This window comes from Enhydra lutris, unplaced genomic scaffold, assembly GCF_002288905.1.
Source record: "Enhydra lutris kenyoni isolate GAN:26980312 unplaced genomic scaffold, ASM228890v2 scaffoldscaffold13, whole genome shotgun sequence".
NCBI classification, from domain to species: domain Eukaryota; kingdom Metazoa; phylum Chordata; class Mammalia; order Carnivora; family Mustelidae; genus Enhydra; species Enhydra lutris.
In genome coordinates, this window is record NW_019154097.1 from 38,011,509 (window position 1) to 38,031,797 (window position 20,289).

At 63.0% G+C, this 20,289-nt stretch overlaps 1 protein-coding gene across 1 annotated transcript; it reads right to left on the minus strand.

Annotated features, from left to right (window-relative positions):
- Positions 1 to 12,586: 12,586 nt before the first annotated feature.
- LOC111145473 (ficolin-1-like) lies at positions 12,587 to 18,905 on the minus strand. The gene is made up of 9 exons (XM_022500368.1): positions 18,824 to 18,905; positions 17,075 to 17,188; positions 16,788 to 16,841; positions 16,235 to 16,270; positions 15,437 to 15,466; positions 14,924 to 15,051; positions 14,326 to 14,455; positions 13,602 to 13,732; positions 12,587 to 13,069 (listed from the first exon to the last, which is right to left on the minus strand). Exons 1-9 carry the CDS (start codon positions 18,903 to 18,905, stop codon positions 12,818 to 12,820), a joined length of 957 nt encoding a protein of 318 aa, XP_022356076.1. The 3' UTR covers positions 12,587 to 12,817.
- Between the last annotated feature and the right edge of the window lie 1,384 nt (positions 18,906 to 20,289).

A 20,289-nucleotide genomic window follows, 5' to 3' on the forward strand; every position in this document is an offset into this window, starting at 1 on the left:
CCCAAGGACTGGCTCCTCTCGGCCACCAGAGCTTCTGCTCGGAGGATGGCCGCCTCCCAGGAGCAGGGGCTGAGGCCAGCTTGGAGTGTGGGCCAAAGCCACCTGCGTCCCCTGGGCCGGGCTGTCCCTGTCCTCCCTTGCTGCTCCCCCATGGGTTCAGGTCTGCGGTGCGGGATAGGGGGTTGTGACCTGTGGGTCTGTACACACACCCTCAGATTCTCAACCATGCTTGACCTCTGTGGTGGCAGGAGGACACGGGTCCTGCCCGGGTAGCCTTGCTTTGGTGGGAGTGACCCCTGAAGACTCGGGAAGCAATGAGGCCACCCCACAACATCAGAGCAGTGCAGCCGCGGTTCCCTGCTGTCGGGGGAGGGGACAGTGGTCCGGTCCAGGCCGAACAGGGCCTATCCTGTGCATCCACGTCCCTGGGAAGGATCGGCACTGAACACGTGCGTGTAGCCATGGACACTCCTGCCCTGGGTTTCCCTCCTTGACGCCCCCTCCTCCCAGGTCCTCCCTCTCACACTTGAGCTGCTTCTGGCCCCAGTCTGCTTTCTGGTTTCCTCTGCCCTGTGCTGTCCATCGTGGGAGGAAGGCCCTTCTCCCAGCCAGCACGGGTGGCCTGCTGGAGCATTCTGGAGCCTCCATCTCCTTACCCAGTGGCTCTGGGACCCTTGGACTCAGTTCTTGCTGCGGTCTGCCGTCCACTGTGTCTTTCCTTCTGTCCAGCACATGCTGGGAGCCCGGCCTGGGGCTCTGGGGGTCCCTGCCCTGGCCAGCCGTCCACCTGTGCTTGGAAGCTCACAGTTGCCACCCGGCACCGTCTGCGACCGCTGGGCTTTGGGATTCCCAAGGTCAGGGTCCCAGAGCGGAGCTGCCTCCGTCCAGAAGAAGCAACTGTTTGTTTCACGGGGGCTGTGCCCGGCTCTGCATCTGCCTGGGCTCTGCAGGCGGTGTGACCTCGGGCCATCGCTTGACCTCTCTGCGTTCTTCTCCTGTGACTGGGGGAACGGGATGGCTTTGCGGACTCTGGAGTAAGGACAGTGGGTGCGAAGCTTGGGGTCCGCGATAGACGCAGTGGTCAGTGATCGTGGTGTGGGCTCTGGGCATCGCCCGCCTCCTCTGAGCCCCCCTCCCAGCTGCTAGGAGCCTCCTTGCCCGGCCTGGCCGCCGCACCTGGCTCCGGACTCAGCTTCCCTTCTGCCGTCACACCTGGGGGGAGGAGCCCCTTGGCTTCTCGGTCGCTGTTGTAAGCTGGGCAGCCCCTGCCCATCCACCCGGGGCTTCCCCGTGCCCCACCCCCCGCCTCTGGGGGCGTCAGGGGGTCTCCCGTGGGCGCGCCGGGATCGGAGGCCGCTGCCACATCTGCCTGCCTCACGGCTGCCCACACGCGCCCAGTGTGCTCTGAGGGGCCGAGCAGAAGCCAGGCTGTCCGGTGCCTCAGAATCCACCAGGGAAATTCTGCTTCCTCTCTCATTCTCTCCTGGCCTGAGGAACATCCCCCCTTCCTGAATAAAGCTGACCTCTGGGGGCTGTGATGGGCCCCAAACCAGTTGTGGGGTCTTGCCCCAGCCTGCCAAATCTGCTTGCTCTGAAACCCCTTCCCCTTTGCCTACGTTCACAAGTTCTTCTAAGGCTTCAAGACCTTAGAGCATTTTATAAGAGAAGGACTTGGAAGGGGTCATCTGGTGCATTTTAGGCTCAGGCGGGTCAGGGGGAAGCAGGACACTGCTCATCAGAAGAAGATGATGTTTTAGGCTGTATTAATGAAGGCACGATGTCTAGAGTTGAGGAGGAGACACCACACTCTTGTCTGCACTGGTCAGGCCACACCTGTGCCTTAGATCCTGCGTGTCACCCTTTAAAGGAACCAGGGAGGGCGAGTGGTCTGGGTCTGGTCCTGTCCATGTTTTGCCTCCTGGAACATGGAAGGCAGCTCCGTGGCTCCAAGGGAAGACATGAGAACCAGAACCCCAGTTGTGCGCGTGTAACATCTGCTGCTGAAGGGGCCTCCTGAGGGAAAGGCCCACCTGTGGAGAAACATAGCTGTTCACACGCGGGATCCTAGAAGCAGGGCCCAGGAAGTTGAGGTCTTGCAGAACTGGAAAATGCTGGGCATTTCTAGACCCCAAACAGTGAGAGATGGGATTTTGTTAAAGCCCCCGAGGAAAAGACCAGGGGACCGTGTTAGGAACAAGTGGCCCTGCCTTGCACTTCACGGTCTTTGTGCTCAAGGCTGGAAGCCCCAAGCAGGCGTCCCCACGACGATCGAGGCACAGACGTGTGCGCATCCAGTAGCAGCAAATGCAGCGTGAGAAGCATGTCAGGAGGAGCGCATGGAGAAGGTGGACAGCAGGAGGGGCTGGTCCTCACCTCGCAGCCGCGCTCACCCACCCCGGGGACGTCGGACCGTGACCTGGGCGGGAAACACATCTGTCTCGTCTTACGGCCCCGAGATAGGAAGGTTAAGCAGCCGGCAGTCGCTTGCTTGACCCAGAGGGGCCAAGGTATGGACGGACAGACGTGGGAAGGGCAGACCGGAGCCCACATATGCGCTCTGGTCCTGAAACCCGCCCTGAGCGTGAGCCCACGTAGGCCCCTTCCTGTTCCTCTAGCCGCCCTCGAGCTCCTCTGTGGGGTAGTCATTGTCCCCGTGACTGATGAGCCATATGGGGAGGGGGCGGCCAATTAGCCGGTCCCCGGAGCCTCGCAGAAGCCTGGAAGCCCCACCCGCCCACGGCGAGATGTGGCAGAAGTCCCAGTCAGGAAGCCCGGAGAGCCAGCAGCCATCTGGAAAAGTCCATCTGTCCCAAAGCAGCAAATACGAGCCCCCCATCACGAGAGGGGCGTTCTCAAGTTAGACCGGGGCTGAACGCTGAGCCCGCCCATCCTGGGGCCAGAAAACAGGTGCGACCTCTCTGGTTTCTGCTTTCATACAGGAGGAAGACGGGTGGCTGCCCGGACCCCGAGCGCCCCCGCGGGCAGCCCGTGCGGCGTGACGGGGCGGTGGTCGGTGGCATCGGAGCTCCTCGGCTTGTGGAACGGGCCCTGCCTCGCTGCAGAGCTCGGCTCTGGAGGGGCCCAGCGGAGAGCAGGGCAGGAAGTTCAAAGTCCTTGGTCCAGGACGCCCGGAAGGCACCGGCTCGGGGCCGGGACGTCAGAGTCAAGGGCAGAGGGCACATCCCAGCTAAACAAAACCCCCGGAACCATGCCGGGCAGGCTGGCGAGGCCCCTGAGGCAGCGGCCTGCGCTCCTGAGTGGGGGTCCCACATCTGAGGAGCTCAGGCCCGGCTCTGCGGCTCCAGGCTTCGGGCCGCGTGAGCGCGGTGGCGGAGACGCATTCCCGCTCAGGCCTGCCCCTCAGAACCATCCGGGAGGGTCTTAAAAATACAGAGTCGGGGGCTCATTCCAGACCTACAAGACCGAGATCTCAGCGGGCAAGAGGCTCCGTGTCTGCGGACGGCTTCCTGCTGCCTCTATCACAAGCCACGTGGCAAAACCCACGCGCCACGTCGGCGGGAGTCTCCGTGGACCCCCTGTCCCCCTTGCGCCCATGAGTCCTCGGAGCACAAGGCCGGAGCAGGCCAAAGCAGAAGCAAATCGGAGCACTAAGAACGCGGAGTCGGGACCGGGTTAGCACACAGTGGCGTGGCGTGCAGTGTCGTGATCTCCGTGTTTCCCATACGGGGTCACCTTCACAGAGACCTCTACATGCTTGGAACTGGCAAGCTCACCCCAGGACTTATTTCTGGAGAAAACTTCACAGATAAGGGAAAGCCGTGGCATAGACGTGTTCCTTACAAAGTCACAGGTCTACCCAGTCCCCACCAGGAGGAGGGTGACGGTCCCCTCAAATGAATCCAGGGTGACCATTGAAACAAGGTGACCGGGGGAGCCCCAGGGGGAGGGAAACTGCAGTCGGAGGACATGCTCCCCGGAGTCCATGGATGGATGAGAAAACAGGGACCGGCCGCCTTATGAACTCACGACAGCGTGGGACCAGGTTCAGAGATTCTCTTCGGAGGCAGTGGCAGGGACAGGGGGTGCATGGGACAGGGGGTACAGGGGATGGGGTTGCAGGAACCGTCGGGGCGGGGTGTTGCTTGGACAGAGCCCATCCTCCCGGGGGCCGCCGCCTGGCACAGCACAGGCAGGAGGCTGAGCGGGCGGGGGCCGCAGCGGCGCAGCGGAGGGCTCGCGGACAACACCAGACTGAAGCTGGGGCTGGGGATGACGACCTGGAAAACAGACGGGAGGCACCCAGGGCACACTGCCCGCGCGTGCCAGGGGAGACCTGGGAGCAGGGGGGCAGGGTGGAGGGAGTCCCAGCAAGCCTCACGCACCCCTCCCAGCACAGGCGCAGGGGCAGAGGGGAAACCTTAGAAACCCCAAGGAAAAGGGTCATGTGCCTTCAGAGGAGAAACCCTAAGAACTTGTGCAGAAACAAGGGCATCTCGGGGCACCCGGGCGGTGGGGGTGTCCGTCGGTGGAGCGTCTGCCTTCGGCCCAGGTGGTGATTCCGGGGTCCCCGGGATTGAGCCCGGCGTCAGGCCCCCTGCTCGGCGGGGAGCCTGCTTCTCCCTCTCCCTCTGCCGCTCCCTCTCACGCGTGTTCTCACACGCCCTGCTCCCTGCTCGCTCTCAAATAAATAACTACAAAATCTTTAAAAAGAAAAGAAATACCGGCATCTGGAAATGCTGGACGTGCCCACCCCCGGCTGAGAAAAACTGCCAGCTGAGAATTCCGTACCAGGGAACAGGCTCTTTGAAAGGGGGCAAGACTAAGGTGTCTCGAGAAACGAGTGGACCGAGCTCATCACCGGCAGACCCGCACCGGAGCACAAGCACAAGAGACCGAAAGAAACGGAAAGGGGGAAGCAACAAGAGCAAGGCACCCGGGGCAAGGGGGTGGACAGGCCACGAGGGGCAGAGGGGACAGCGCCGTGGCAACGGCATCCGTGTCCACGGGGCTCTGGGGAGTGGCTGAAGCAGGGTCGGGGCAGCGATGACAAAAGCCAGGAGGGGATGCAGTTAGGGGCTTGGGCGTTCTGTGCTGGTGAAGCGACGGAGGGACCACTGACTCGTCCGTAAAAGGTCCAGGGCAATGCTCGGTCGCCAGCGTCCGCACGGAAGGTGTAGGGGGAGGATGTACACAGGGGAAGCTGGTAGAGGGGCCGTGGGGTAATGAAGACACCCAGGGGACACAGGAGGGCCCAGAGAGCAGAGAGAAGGAGCTTGGGGACCAGGCTGCGGGAAAGCCCTCCACCGGCACCTGCGGGCGGGGCCCCAGCGATGCTCCTGCCCCTCCCCCACACACGGGGCTCCAAGGGCCCTGCCCCCAGCTCTCTGGTTTATTTCATCCCCCCTGACGCCCACACAGGGCAGATCTCGCCATCACCGAAATGTCCCCATTTGGGTTTAGGAAACTCTGCCTTGGTATTTTTCCTTTTAAAATTAATGCGTGGTTTCTGAAAGCTACGAAACAAAACAAAACACAATGTAACTCGTCCCTGATCACTGGTCATTTACGCCTGGTTATCGATCTTGCTTTTCCACTCCCAAGACCTGCAAATCCTCACAGTCAGCGTTCCGGGGTCTTTGACGACGGCACGTTTAATTCATAACTACCCTCGACACTTCAAAGTGCAATAATAAAGTGTAAAAGATTCAAATCCCTTCTTGGGCTGTTTGATCGTCTAATGAACAGAATCGTCCTCGTGCTAATTAATTTTTAGAAACCTGAGTAATTTCACTCAGAAAGGCAATGAGCCCACAGCCCCCCAGGCGCCCGCGTAGATGCGCTCTAAGATTTCCACGCAGCATTATGAGACCAAGTTACTTACACGTCTAAGGTGGGATTCGTGTGACTTTCTCGGCAACAGGGCAAATTCTCTAAACGTAAGTGTGAGATAGCAAACCTGTCCAGATGCCTGAATGCAGAAGTCGTAATTCTATGACTTGCGCGAATGATATCTACACTTAATTCACGTCTTCCCGGGTTTCTAGGATGATTTCCTCCTAAGAAATAAGGCATCGTCCCAGTGAACAGAGGTGGCTTTCCCTGGAGACTGCGACCAGGACCCGGTGGGTCTGGCCAGTGGCTGGGCTGCAGAGGACCACACCGAAGCAGGGACCCACGATGGGAGGAAAGGGCAGGCGCGTTGCCCCTGTTCCTGGACCCAGGGAGCACGCGTTCCTTATAGCCGTGGACACAGCACGTACTCGAGAGTACACCTCGTGAAAAATGTGGCCCCGAGATTTTTATCCCGGTGGAGCCAGCAGCAGATCGCCACCCGGGAGAAGAAACAGGGCACATGGGCCCCACGCAGGCCGTCTGCATCCCACCCACGAAAGCCATCGCTGTCTTGGTTTCCTTGTGTCTGTTTACGTCCCAAACGCACAACCCCACGTACCACGTACCATGGGCCGTCTTAACTTCGAGAACAGCTTGTCGTGCGGCGGGCTCCCCAGCCCACGCTACTGAATCTGGCTTCGTTGCCGCCCTGCCTGGGCGCTCACGTATCCGCGTCCTTGGCCACGATGGCGGGAGCGCGCCACGGCTCTCCGTCCTTGGGGAGCAGAAGCGTCAGCCTGTGGGGGGTGTGCTCAGTTTCCAGCATTCACGCCAAACTCTTCCCCAGGCTGGTGGCATCAGTCCCCAGCTCTCGGCCGGTGCGTGAGACCCGCCCAGAGCCCAGCATCCCTGCGGCAATCCGGCCGTCCGTGTGAGTGCGTGATAGGACCTCCTTCTGGTTCTAATTCCCATTTCCCCGAGAACTCATCAAACCGAGAACTTTGTAAAAATATGTCCATGCTGTGGATATCATCTTTTGGGAAGCGTCTGGTCAAATCTCTTACCTACTTCGTACTGGGCTGTCCTAATGTTCTGATTGATCTTAGGGGTTCTGCAAATTCTGGACACGACACTGCTTTTCCTTTCGATGGTTTGCCATAGGGAGAATCATAGACCCGCTGCCACAGGTTCCCACCCTAATCCCCACACCTCGTGGACTGTGTCACCTTACACGGCCAAAGGGAGTTGGCAGATGGCATGAAGTTAAGGACCCCAAGATGGGGGATGGTCCTGGGTGGTGCAGGGGATCGACCCGACCTCCTGTCCTTCCAAGCAGAGAGGCTTTCCCGGATGTGCTCAGAGGGAGACGGGGCCCCGGGAGCAGGGCCGGGAGATGTCGCGGGCTGTGAGGCTGGGGGAAGGGGCCTCAGTGGGCTGAGCCAGTGGGCTCTAGAGGCGGGGAAAGGCAGAGAATCAGACGTCCCCCTCGAGTCCCCAGAAGGAACACAGCCCTGCTGGTGACTCACGTCCTGCCCAGTGAGACCCAGGTAGGACTTGGAATGCACAGAACGCGTTTCCGTCCCTCTAAGCCACCAGGGCTTTGGTAACGAGCTGCGGCAGCCGCGGAAGGCCGGCCGTCCGCGGGGTGGAGCGAGTGGCTCTGGGACGTCCCTTCTATTCTCGTGAGGTGCTCTTTGGTAGACGCGGGCTTGGATTTCAACGTGGTCCTATGGTCGGCCGGTTCCCTGGTGTCTGCTGCTTCTAAAATCCCAGTTAAGGGTCAGTCTCTGGCCTGAGGACGGGAAGCGATCCTTGCTCGGGGTCTGCGGGGACCTGGGGCTGCGGCGCGCGCGGCGGCCCCGCGTCTCTCAGCGGGTGCAGGGGTGCCTGCCCAGGGCTGTCCAGCTGCTCTCTGACCAGCTGAAACGTTCCTATGGAAACTTCTCCCCCTTTCTGAAGAGAGTTTTCTAGGTTCAAAGGGACCTTTGGGGCAGCGTGAAGATGCTGTGGAGTGGGGGGGGGCTGCAGGAGACTTGGGGTGAGCGGGGCTCCCGGGTCAGTCAGTGGGGGACGTGAGACTGGGGACTGCTCAGCAGGGGGCCATCTCCCCAACCGAGCGAGCTCAGAAGCCCCCGCTGAGCCAGAGCTGTCGCCGAGGCCCTCGGTGACGGCTCTCAGAAATGCAAATGAAACCACAGAAAAGGAAAAACACAAAACCCAGGTCTGTCGTAAAGCAAACCCTGAAAAACATCCCCTTCCTGCTGTGGCGCCGCGGGTGTGTGCGTCGGGCACATGGATGGGCCAGAAGGGCTCGGAGACGGCCAGGTTCCCGGGGCTGGGCGGCGAGGGGCGGCAGGGGCGGCGGATGCCGGTTTTCACTGGGGCCAGCATCGCCGCTCTGGGGGGCTCGCCGCGCACCTTCATCTCCGACCCCTCCTAGCTGTGACTGCGCCCCCCCCGACTTCCAGCTGATGCCAGTTCTCAAAGCGCTTATGGGCACCCCCTGCAAAGATGGATCAGGGAGGACAGGTGACCCCCGGGGCACCCCCAGCTGGTACCGCTCTGCACAGGCTGAAGAACTCAGCTCATCGTCCTTGTGCGACCTCAGAGAACCGGCTGCTCCGGGGAGGGGTGTGCGGTGCTGGTGTGGAAAGGGCCCTGCCTTCAGGAGCATGAACCCTGCATCCCAGTAGCGCCTCCCTCCCTCTGCGGGGCATCCACGGAGCTACCGGGGAGGGACAGTCTGCCCAGGCCTCAGAGGCACACGACCCCTCCTTCCTACGGCGCATTGCCCCCGCTGCTCCCCAGGACCCTAAGGACTGCCAGGGCTGTCCCCTCCCTGGCCAGTGTCTTTAGTCCCCTGCCTGGGCTGCTGTGGTCGCCCCCAGCGGAAGCAGCAAGCCTCACCCGCGGCTGCCTGCTCCGTCTTCAGCCGTGCGCAGGAGGCCCAGCCCCACCTCTGCAGCGCCACCCCCACGCCCCGCAGCCTCCCTAGACCCCTACAAAATGGGGGCAACAGGCCCTGCCCGGGGCTTTCCTCGGCCTCCCCCATGAGACCATGTGACTCACGGTGCACAACCTCCCAGGCTCCTCTTACCTGCTCTGCCCACCCGAGCGCACAGCTCTCCGCAGCCCCGGGCTCCAGAGTTCAGGGGCTCCTGTCTCGGGAGTCCTCAGGGCCCTCAGGGAACGCAGGTCCACGGCATCCCCGGGAGCCGCTCTGTAGCAAGTGTCCCGTGCCACGAGCACAGTCCGGAAACCAGGCTCAAGGAACCGGTGTGAGATCGCGTCTTCTTCCGCAGGCCCATGGGGAGGAGGGTGGGGGCCTCAGGCCCCACACACCGGCTGCTCGCTGTCCTGCGGGCACAGATGGAGAAGCTGGGACTCAGGGTGCGGAAGCCCCAGCCCAGGGTCGCCCGGCACACACTGAGCCGGGCCCGACCGGGACGCAGGTCCCCTTTCCTATGCAGCCTGAGCGTCTCGGCCTCGCCCGCCGTCTTGAACGAGCTGTAATCGGCCAATTGGCAGTTGCCCTCCAAGTCTGCAGGGTCTACACAGAGCCCTGCTGGGGTCCAGGGCTCAGGGGCCCCACCACTTGGGGGAGGTCTTGTAGCTCAGGGGGATCGCAGCCTGGCTTCTGCTCGGTCCCTCGGAGCACACCAGGCACGTGTGGGCAGCCTGTGAGGCAGACAGATGTGGCAGCGGCCTCCGATCCCGGCGCGCCCACGGCAGACCCCCCCGACACCCTCAGTGGAAAGGGTGGGGCACGGGGAAGCCCCGGGTGGATGGGCAGGGGCTGCCCAGCTTACAACAGCGACCGAGAAGCCAAGGGGCTTCTCCCCCCAGGTTGTGATGGCAGAAGGGAAGCTGAGTCCGGAGCCAGGTGCGGCGGCCAGGCCGGGCAAGGAGGCTCCTAGCAGCTGGGAGGGGGGCTCAGAGGAGGCGGGCGATGCCCAGAGCCCACACCACGATCACTGACCACTGCGTCTATCGCGGACCCCAAGCTTCGCACCCACTGTCCTTACTCCAGAGTCCGCAAAGCCATCCCGTTCCCCCAGTCACAGGAGAAGAACGCAGAGAGGTCAAGCGATGGCCCGAGGTCACACCGCCTGCAGAGCCCAGGCAGATGCAGAGCCGGGCACAGCCCCCGTGAAACAAACAGTTGCTTCTTCTGGACGGAGGCAGCTCCGCTCTGGGACCCTGACCTTGGGAATCCCAAAGCCCAGCGGTCGCAGACGGTGCCGGGTGGCAACTGTGAGCTTCCAAGCACAGGTGGACGGCTGGCCAGGGCAGGGACCCCCAGAGCCCCAGGCCGGGCTCCCAGCATGTGCTGGACAGAAGGAAAGACACAGTGGACGGCAGACCGCAGCAAGAACTGAGTCCAAGGGTCCCAGAGCCACTGGGTAAGGAGATGGAGGCTCCAGAATGCTCCAGCAGGCCACCCGTGCTGGCTGGGAGAAGGGCCTTCCTCCCACGATGGACAGCACAGGGCAGAGGAAACCAGAAAGCAGACTGGGGCCAGAAGCAGCTCAAGTGTGAGAGGGAGGACCTGGGAGGAGGGGGCGTCAAGGAGGGAAACCCAGGGCAGGAGTGTCCATGGCTACACGCACGTGTTCAGTGCCGATCCTTCCCAGGGACGTGGATGCACAGGATAGGCCCTGTTCGGCCTGGACCGGACCACTGTCCCCTCCCCCGACAGCAGGGAACCGCGGCTGCACTGCTCTGATGTTGTGGGGTGGCCTCATTGCTTCCCGAGTCTTCAGGGGTCACTCCCACCAAAGCAAGGCTACCCGGGCAGGACCCGTGTCCTCCTGCCACCACAGAGGTCAAGCATGGTTGAGAATCTGAGGGTGTGTGTACAGACCCACAGGTCACAACCCCCTATCCCGCACCGCAGACCTGAACCCATGGGGGAGCAGCAAGGGAGGACAGGGACAGCCCGGCCCAGGGGACGCAGGTGGCTTTGGCCCACACTCCAAGCTGGCCTCAGCCCCTGCTCCTGGGAGGCGGCCATCCTCCGAGCAGAAGCTCTGGTGGCCGAGAGGAGCCAGTCCTTGGGGAAGGGGTGCGGGGGGGCAGGCACCTGTGGCTGCCAGGGAACAGCCAGGGCCCGCTGGGAATTGCCCCTGAGACGGCCGCTTGCTGGTCACACCTTCCCAAGCCCCTCCCCCACCCGAGCTCCCACACACGGATGCACACGTGGATATCATGCAACTGAACCTGCTGTTCCTTGAGGTTAGTGACGGGAGCTCCTTGCTCCCCCCAGTACCGTTGCCCACAATTCACAGGGACCGCTCACAAGCTGACCACGTCCTAAAAGCAAGAGAGCGTTTGTCAATGGAGTCCGGCAAAGTTCAAATTAAATAATTACCATTTTTTTTAACCTTTTAACCCATCTCTTAATTAAATGCATTTTTAGAACACAACTTAAAAAGAACGCTGGCTTGCCAGGCTTGGGATGATTCTGTGTTTGTCTGATGGCCTTTTTTTTGCCTTGCACCATAATGACACGGCTCTAGAGAGTGTTTTCCCCAGGTTTAATTGTTTCTTTGAGATCCTGGCTTCCTGAAGGAAGGTCATTCCCAGGGGGACCCCATTTCCAGGGCTGCAAGGTCAGGGCACGTGAGACCCTAGGCTCCGAGTGCTGCCGTGAGCAGGGAGACACAGTCCTCACTGCCCAGCTCTGGGTCGGGGCACGGCCCTTCCTCCCCTGGTTTGGGGCAGAGGATGGGGTCCTGCATGGGCTCCCCTCAGAGCAGGGGCGGGTCAGGGAGCCCAAGGACAGAGCAGTGGTTCCAGATCCTCGGGACACAGCTCCCTCCAGGAACGGAGAGAAACCACGCACGTGATCCAGAAGGATCCAGATACGCCACACACCCCATCTGCTAGAAGCTCTGTGTGGCTCTGAGACCAGTGAAGTGCCCAGGAGAGAGCCTGGGGGGGAAGGAGGGTGGGATCCCCCTTGAGCCCTCCCAGATTCTCTACAAGTAGACCACAAAGTCGGACCGGTCACCATGGGTCTAGGGGGACGTGAAAGGCACAAAGGGCCAAGTGCCAGCCATTGTGGGGACCCGCTGACCAGGCTGAGGATGGGGTCCCCTGAGGGCACATGGGGTGGCGGGGTGGCAGAGAGGGTTCACTAGGCCGCTGGGCAGACACAGGTTCCCAAGCGAATGCCCCTTTCGTCTCTCTGATGTCCTGCCGGCCTAAAGGCGGGGGACTGTCCGGGCCCCGCATGCCTGCTGGCCAGGTGTGGGGACGCCTGACCCTGGACCCTCGGACCGTGCGCCCCTCCCCCGGGTCGCTCAGAGCAGCCACACGTGCTACCTTATACCCCCTCGGTCTTGTTCCTGCCCAGGGACCCGCAGGCCTATGGTCAGCCTTGCTCCATGTCTGAGGCTGTCCTGAGTGCGTCCCACGGGAGCCCGGGAGGGAGTGGGAGGCCGAGTAGGGGACCTGGGGCCCGGGCTGGGCCTGGAACAGGCCAGGTCACCTCTGACCTCGCGTCAGCAGACACTTTCTCAAGGGCCGCCTGGGGAAGACTTTAGGACTTACGGTTGTGGGCACGCGGTCTGTGTCCGGCCACTCTGCCGTGTCAGCAGCTTAAAGGCCAGGGGACCACAGACCGTGGCCACCAGCACACGGAGGCAAAGGGCACGGCCACGGGCCCTGTGCGCCAACTCCTGACCCGAGAGCCCCAGAAACTCCCTCAGCATCCACGGTGGGGCGGGAACCAAAGAACAGAGGCGGCGGCGTGACCCGTGGTCAGGGAAAGACAGGTGACGCCCACGTGTGCCGAGCGAGGAAGCAAATGTCTTTATTGAGTAAATGTGTGACTGTCGAGATCAGGGTTCCCTGTTCTCACCAGCTTGGAAGGGAGAAGGGGCGTTAGCGTGGGTGAAAGGCACAAAGCACACGGGGTCCCAGGAGGCACCAGGCTGAGGACCCCAAGCCAGATCTCCCTGCCCTGAGAGGGTCCAGACCAGCCCTCCCTGTGGCCACTGTGTGCGTGGATGGCCCCGTGCTACACGGGCCTCACCATCATCTCCGACACCTTGTAGCTGTAGTTGTAGCCTTTCCCCGACTTCCAGTTAATGCCATTTGCAAAGGTCTCATGGGAGCCCCCGAGGTAGAGACCATTGAGATTCGCCAGGTGACAATCAGCATACCACCAGGCCCCCTGGTAGCGCTCAGCACAGTTTTCTGGACTTGAGACATTGTCCTGGTCCTTGGTGGAGAACGGGTGGTTGCTGTGGTATGTCAGGGAATCACCTGTGTGGAGGGAGAGTGGGCCGGTTTATTTGGATCCTAGTTCTAGGTAAGCACTGAGTGACCAGGAGTTCAGGTTGTGCACTGCACAACTCCAGAGGATGCCTGTGAACACTTGCTCTCTGGTACAGTGACCTTGGCCTTTTGGCATCTCGTCTGTCCCTCCCAGCTGGCAGGCACCCTGTCTTGGACGGAGGCCACTCCCAGCCCTGGGCTCCTAGGTTGCTCAGCAGAGAGCACCAGGCACCGTGAAGCAGGAACCCAGGATCCACAGAGATGGGCTCCGTTATCACCCTGTCCCTGTTTGTGTCAATAGTGGCAGTAAGAAGAAGAGCCCCTCTTCCTGCACTTTCCACTAAATGGGTCCCATTGACCTAGAGGGACCATGAGGTGTGGGTAACATTTCTTCACGTATGGAGGGAGAGCCCCGTCTGGCGGCCGCCTCCACTCTCCCTGAGGAAGAGGCAGAGCCAGGACGGGAAGCAGGTCCCTCTGCGCTGCCGCCCAGGCCCCCGGCCCGGGGCGGACACTCACCTGCGCTGCCCCCCCGCAAAGGCTCCCAGGACCAGCCTGTACTTCTCGGCCTCGCCCGCCATCCGGAACGAGCTGTACTTGGCAAACTGGCGGTTGCCCTCGAAGTCCACGACGTCTACCCGGAGCTCGCTGGTTCCTGGGGCAGAAAGGCTGTGAGGTCCCAGCAGAGGGACCCTCGACCCGGGGCTGGCAGGTGGGAATTTAGGGACGGGTGGAGGGGCTGTGTGGACCCGGCATCCAGGGTTGGCACAATCATGGACGACGTCCGTGGATATAGGACGGGCCGTGGAAACCACTTGCCAAGGGTCCTTCCGCCCCCGACATGCCCTCCTCGTGCTCACGCGCTGGGGCACGACACTGTGCTCCGTCAACAGTGTGCCTTTTCCCCGCGGGTTGGGACATCACTCCAGCCCCGTGCGGTAACCGCTCGTGCGTTCCTGCGGTGGGAAGGTCGTGTGCTCCCTGGGGCCGGTGTGTCGGGAAAGGTGGGGTTTCGGCTGGACGTGGAGCCCACCCCCGAGGCCTCTGGTCCCTCCTGTCTCGGGATCTAAGAAGCCAGTGGCCTCACGCTTGCCGGAGTCCCTCAGCTCGGTCGTAACGTGCTCCCACCTGGTGTGTGAGATGAAGGCCTGGCTCCCACGCGTAGGGGGCCCGGAACAGAGCCAACCCGGCAGGAGGAGGGCGGGGTCCACGGCTCAGGGTGGGGGCAGGTGGAGGTCGGGGACCTACCCTGGGCGGTCAGGGCGTGGATGTTGTCATTCCCCAGCCAGAACTCCCCCAGCTGACTGCCGAAGCCTCGCTTGTACGCGGCCCAGTCGCGGTAGAAATCCACAGAGCCGTCGCTCCTTCGCTGGAACACCTGTGGACGGCGGGAGGGCTCGGGCCGGGGCCCTGCAGGGGTCCGCGGCTCAGGGGCCCACCCTATGTGGTGGCTCAGGGGTCATCCCGGCCGAGCCCCCGGCATGGCTGTGCAGCCTCATGTGCGACCCCAGGGGTGGGCAGAGCCCACAGCTGAGGGAGGGGAAACAGGAGGACCAGAGAGGGTGGGCGACAAGCCCAAAGCCACACAGCTAGAGGTTTGCGCTCCCTCTGGGCCTCGCCCCAACGTTGCAGTCCGTCCCGTAACATTTATGCCCCACCAAGGTGCCTGGCTCGCCCCGGCCTGGGCCAGGGGGACGGGTCGGCCTCACGGGGGCATCCGGCCCTTTTGACAACGGTCACACGATAGTGACCTCCCTGCGAGCGGACGAGCTGCTCTGTGGGATCCCCAGGCAGAGCCCACTGTCCCCACGCACCACTGGGCGGTCCCCTGGCCGCCGACACTCACGGTCCATCCCCCGCCGTCCGTGTCCATGTCGCACAGCACGCTCAGCGGCCGGCAGTCGGGCAGGTAGATGGTGTGCCAGCCGGTCAGAAAGTGCCCTCTCGTGAGCAGGTCCTTGCAGGTCCGAGGTGCTGGGGACAGACGGGGAGGCTGATGTCAGGCACGGCGCCCTGGGCCGGGTACGGTGGGGAGTGGGGGAGTGTGATTGGGTAGGGGGGAGGGGACCCTGGGCCTGGACAGACTCCAAGGCCCGGGCCCCAGCCGTGATGGCCAAGCCCAGTCTACCTGGCCATCCCTTCCCAGACCCGCCCCACCCGAGTCCACCGACCCCTGGTCTTCAGGGGACATCTGGGCTTCCCGAGAACATTGCCAGGTGCCGGCTGCCCATTGCTGAGTAGCCGCAGAGGGGAAACGTGTCTAAGAGTGTGTGGTCCTTGGGTTCTGGAGCCCGGCTGAGCGTGGGGCTGGCCTCTGGTGAGCGGGAAGCGGGGGGAGGTGGGTGGCGTGGTCAGTCACCTGTGTCACAGGACTGAGGCCCAGGCTCTCCTGTTCGTGGGGACAGGACACACATATCACGGGTTAGCAATGGGCACCCCGTCCCCTTCAGCCACAGGTGCTCCCTGGCTGGCACACAGCATGGACATAGGGTCAGGATCTGTCCAGGGCAGATTGTCCAGTCCCAGAAATGGGTTCTGGGACTGCCCGTCCCTGTGAGCCGGTCTGCTGGGTCCCTGTGTCTAGCCTGGACTGGGGCCCTTGGGTCAGCGCCGTCACTCAGGGTCTCGCCATGCACCCCGAGCCAGCCATCTCCTCAGGGCCCCAGGTCCTCAGTGGCGCGGGAATGGACTCGTCTGGGTCTCTCTGGTCTGCGTCAGCTCCCCCCACTTTCCCTTTGATCCTCTGCTGGGGAGACCCTAGGGGACGTCGGGCTCGGGTCTGTGCCCCAGTCCTGCCCTCTTTACTTGTGCACGGAGCACGGGACTGGGTTTCGAGTTTGTGAGTTGCCTTTTCTGCCTCTTACAATCTGTCTGATAAAGAAATGCGAATAAACGGCGAAGGTAAGGGCAGTGTCCACATTCAGCAATAACGCTGTCTTGTCATCCCTTGGGTCCCCGCGCAGACGCCGGGCTCCGCACCCTCACCGACCGGGCCAGCGAGCCCAGCCCTGACCCAGACCCTGCGCGCCTCCCAGGCACTTCCCTGACGGAAGAGGGACTCGGGTCTGAGACCCTCCCCCAGCAGATGCCGCCAGGCTGACTGCGGTCTCGGGGACCCACACGTGGACAAAGCCCCAGCACTGCGAGCCCGACTCACCTTTCTCCCCGCACACTCCTTTGTCCCCTCGGTCCCCTGGAGCAGAGACAGGAGGATAGGACCCCCGACACAGGGGGGTGTGGTCAGGGAGAGGCCGCCTGGACACTCAGACACCCCCGTCTGCTCTGCCCTCAGGGGTCTGTGGGGGCCGAGCCCCAGGCCTCCCGCTCCGGGCAGGGCACCCTCATTGCTCTGCTGGCTTTCCAAGGGTTCCAACGCCAGGGTCTCCAAGCTGGGGAGGAACACCAAGGCCTGGGATCCCGTCCCCGGGAAGGAGAGGTCCCTGTGGACCACATTCCCTGGGTCAGGACTCTGGTCAGGCGCTAACTTGAGGCTCCTCGGAAATACAACCCGAGCCCCGCTGTCCCTCTATCTGCGTCCGTGTCCCTCCCCTGTCTCTCTCTCTCTCTCTGTCCTCCTCCCTGTGTCCCTGTGTCCCCATGTCCCCGTCTCCCCATCTCCCTGTCCCTCTCTGTCTGTGTTCCTGTCTCCTTTCTCCGTGGACAGAGCCCGGGGTCCTGCGAGGGGCCGTCGCCCTTCATCCCGTTGTTACCTTTGGGTCCCGGTGGTCCTGCCTTGCCAGGGACTCCAGGGGACCCAGGTGCTCCTGCAAATTCCACGGACACGGGCCTCATGGGCAAAGGTGCAGCCGCCACCATCCCACGTGAGCTCTCTGTCCCGAGTCCTAAGGCCCGCCCAGCGCCACTTCTCCACAGAACCGCTGCCCCCGGGGTGGACGGAGCAGCCTCGGCCACTAGGGAGCCGGGGGCCTAGCCCACCCCCGGGTCAGCTGGAGACGAGCGGGCGCTGGGTCACCCCGCCCCGGCCCGGTGCACGTACCTCTCTCTCCATTGATGCCTGCGTCTCCTTTGGGCCCTGTGGCCTCGGGCAGCCCCGGGCAGCCCCGGAGGATGCTGAGCTTGTCGGAGCCCTCCAGCCCCACCACCTTCACCTCTGCAGGGAAACACGGAGTGACGGTCAGTGCCTTCCCCTGCGCCTGGTGGCTCCGCAGGTCCCGCACACTGGCCGCCCGCTCCGAGGCTCCTGCCTGTGTGCGGACCTCGGGCCCGGGCAGACCGCCGGGACCCCCGCAGGGTCAGCCTGGAGGCGGGTGTTTCCCATCTGGGGTAGACTTGCTCTATCCCCCCTCTGCCCTACTGTGTGTGCGGGTCTGGCCGGAGGAGATGGCCTGGGAGTCCTCCCTGCCTGAGGCACCCCGGCTCTTCTGTGCTGTGTGTCCCTGGACAAGTCACTCAACCCCTCTGGGCTTCTGTCCTCAGGGCCCCGGGAGCACCGGACGAGGGCTGCGGGGGAGCGAACGTCAGATGGTGCCCCTGTTTAGAATCTGAGCGGGATCCATGGCGTTTGGAAAGAGCTTCCCGCATACTGGGGACTCTCGGGAGACACGAACAATGAGTATTTGAAGGAACTTGGGGAATTGGGGTCACCGTGGGTGACCTCAGACCTCACGCCTGAGGTCTGGGTCACCCCCAGACCTCAGGCATGAACTCATAGAAGTCCTGAGCCAGAAGGGGTCCCTGTGGGTGCCCTGGAGAGGGCTGTGCTGGCTCCCGGGACACAGAGCCGGGCCCGCAGAGCTGGGAGCAGAGGGTTATTTACTTGGTGGAGTTGAATCATGTGGATGAAAAGGTCAGAAATGCCTCCACGAGGCCTGCGGGTGCCATGGGGGGCACGGACACCACAGGCCCCTGGGGAGGACATGGCAGCTGCCACCACCTGGGATGTCTTGGGTCCTCACCTCACTGCTCAGGTCAATGTAGTCTTCATGTTTATTTTTGCTTAATTTTTTCTCATTAAAAAAGAATACTTGGCTATTTTAGGCACATTAGGAAACAAGACATGTTTACGGAAAAAAATTAACTGTCCCCTGATATCCCTTAAAGGTCCCATGCGTGTTTCCGGCCTCATGCATCAGACCTCTCTTGGGATACTCAGTGTAAATTGTGTCCCCGTCCTGCCCGACCCCACTAGCGAGGAGCAGAGTGGCCCGTGGACACTTGGTCGTGCACCTGCGCCGTCCCAGCCAGTCCAGAACCTCCCACAGCCCAGCGCAGCTGGAATGGCTTGTGAGAGCTGCTGGCCAGGAAAAGCCTGTCCTGTCCTGCCCCTCAGAGACATGGTGCGACTCCCCTATCCCCAGAACCTAGAGCCACAGAGCATTGGCTTGAGGTCTCCCAGCGCCGGTGCCAACAGCACAGTCTGACCTGGGGGCGTCCCGCTCTCTGCCTTCACACACCACAAGCAGCGGGACCAGAGGATCATCTCCGGCTCATGAACCCTGCTGACGCCCCCCTGGCTCGTGGACCCCGAGACCCAGAGGAGAAGGATCCCGTGCCGGGTTCCGTGCCGACGGCGCGGACCAGGGGCGCTGACCACCTCCGGGTGGGGCTGTGTCTCCTCCTTTGCCCACCCACCTCCTTTTCTGGCAAAGGACACTTCAAACGTGCGATCACAAGGAATAATGAAGGGATGCTGGCGGCGGGCCGAGCTGGGGCCTGGCATGCCAGTGGAGGCCGCCCGTGGTCGACCTGGTCCTGGTCCGTGCGGCTCCCCTGGCGTCTGACTCACCTGGACAGGTGTCAGCGGCGGCCCAGGCCCCGGTGCACAAGAGCGCGACGAGGGCCTTGACGGCGGTTCGGCTCCGCTCCATGGCTCTGGTCTGTGTGGCTGCGGGAGCTCCTGGGCTCTGTGAGGCCGCGGCCGCCGCCTTAACCTCTGGCTTTATTTCTCACGGTGGCCACTTCCTCCCGAGGCCGGAGGCGACCCAGCCCCACACCCTACTTGATGAACGTCCTGTGTGACAGTCTCACTTCCCCTCGGCAGGGACCCTCCCCCCAGGAGTGTGTGGGACAGGGCTAGCCCGCCTGTGTGCGTCTCGGACGAATGTCCAGAACGCCGGCCCTCATCCCCCAGCTTTGTGGGATGCGCGTCGGGGCCTCCCCAGGATGCCAGGCTTCGGGGAGCCATTCGCTGGCGGGCAGCGGGGTCAAGTCTCTGGTGGGTCCAAGGGGAGGGAGGGAAGGGCAGAGCAGACGCCGCTGGAGAGCCCCTGGCCTGGGTGCCAAGTCGGCCTCCGACCAGCTGCCCTGGGAGTGGTGCGGGAGGCCGGGCCGGTGACGTGGATGGAGGACAGGCTGTGGGCCACGCTGGGGGAGCTGCAGGCTGGGGGGAGCGGGTGGGGGCCGGGGGCGGGGGAAGGTCACACGTAGTTGCCCTGGGCCGTGCGACACGGGCCCCAGGCAGGCGCATCCCAGTGGGGGAGTTAGCAGTCGGCCTGCGTCCCCACCCCACCCACCAGTAGCCCCTGCCCAGGCGTGACCTTAGAACCGTGACCCCAAGTGAAACCACAACCTGTGAAGGTCAGGCGTCCCTTGGAGGTCATCTCAGTGCCTGCGAGCCGCGTGGTCCTAAGAACTCCCTGCGGCCTCTTGCGGGTTCAGAGGGGAGACAGGAGGGGAACTGGGTGTCTCCGCTGCCCTGGCGGCTTGGAATCTGGCCCAAATGCCATCGTCCTGGGGCAGGAGGGTGTGGCCCCTTGGGCAGAGGACCTGCTTCAGGAGAGGTGACCCAGCTTCAGAGGAACCTCCAAAGGCCTGGCAGTCTGTGACCGGCTGTCTGCATGTGGGGTCACTCCTGGCCTCGTGGCCGGCTGACCACACGCCCGCAGGGGTGGCGTCTCGGCTCCCTTGCGGGGGGCTGTCTTCAGAAGGACGAGGCGGGTCAGGACAAGCCTCTCCCCACATGTCCTTTTTATCAAGTGCCCACAATCTGCAAATAAACCACAGCCCACGGGGCCTATCTTGGGAGGGTGCATCGCTTACCCTCAACCTGGGCTGGTCCGCGGTGGGGAGAGGCCACACCCCAGCAGCGGGGAGAGGCGTGGTCCTGGGCACCCGCGGAACCAGACCTCCCTCAAGGGTCTGCCCTCAAAGTTTGGGGCTGGACAGATGCAGACAGCCAGGCCCCGAGAGCCACAGCTGGAAGCCACGGCGTCCTGCCCTCATGGCCCGGCTCCACCATCGGGGACGGCCGTC

What these genes read in the sequence shown, in the direction of transcription:
- LOC111145473 (XM_022500368.1), bottom strand. Translation starts at nt 18,905, where the DNA reads ATGGAGCGGAGCCGAACCGCCGTCAAGGCCCTCGTCGCGCTCTTGTGC. An exon ending in CGCCGCTGACACCTGTCCAG is followed by an intron (nt 17,189 to 18,823) that starts GTGAGTCAGACG and finishes GTTTCCCTGCAG; the next exon opens with AGGTGAAGGTGGTGGGGCTG. An exon ending in AGGAGTGTGCGGGGAGAAAG is followed by an intron (nt 15,467 to 16,234) that starts GTGAGTCGGGCT and finishes CCCCACGAACAG; the next exon opens with GAGAGCCTGGGCCTCAGTCC.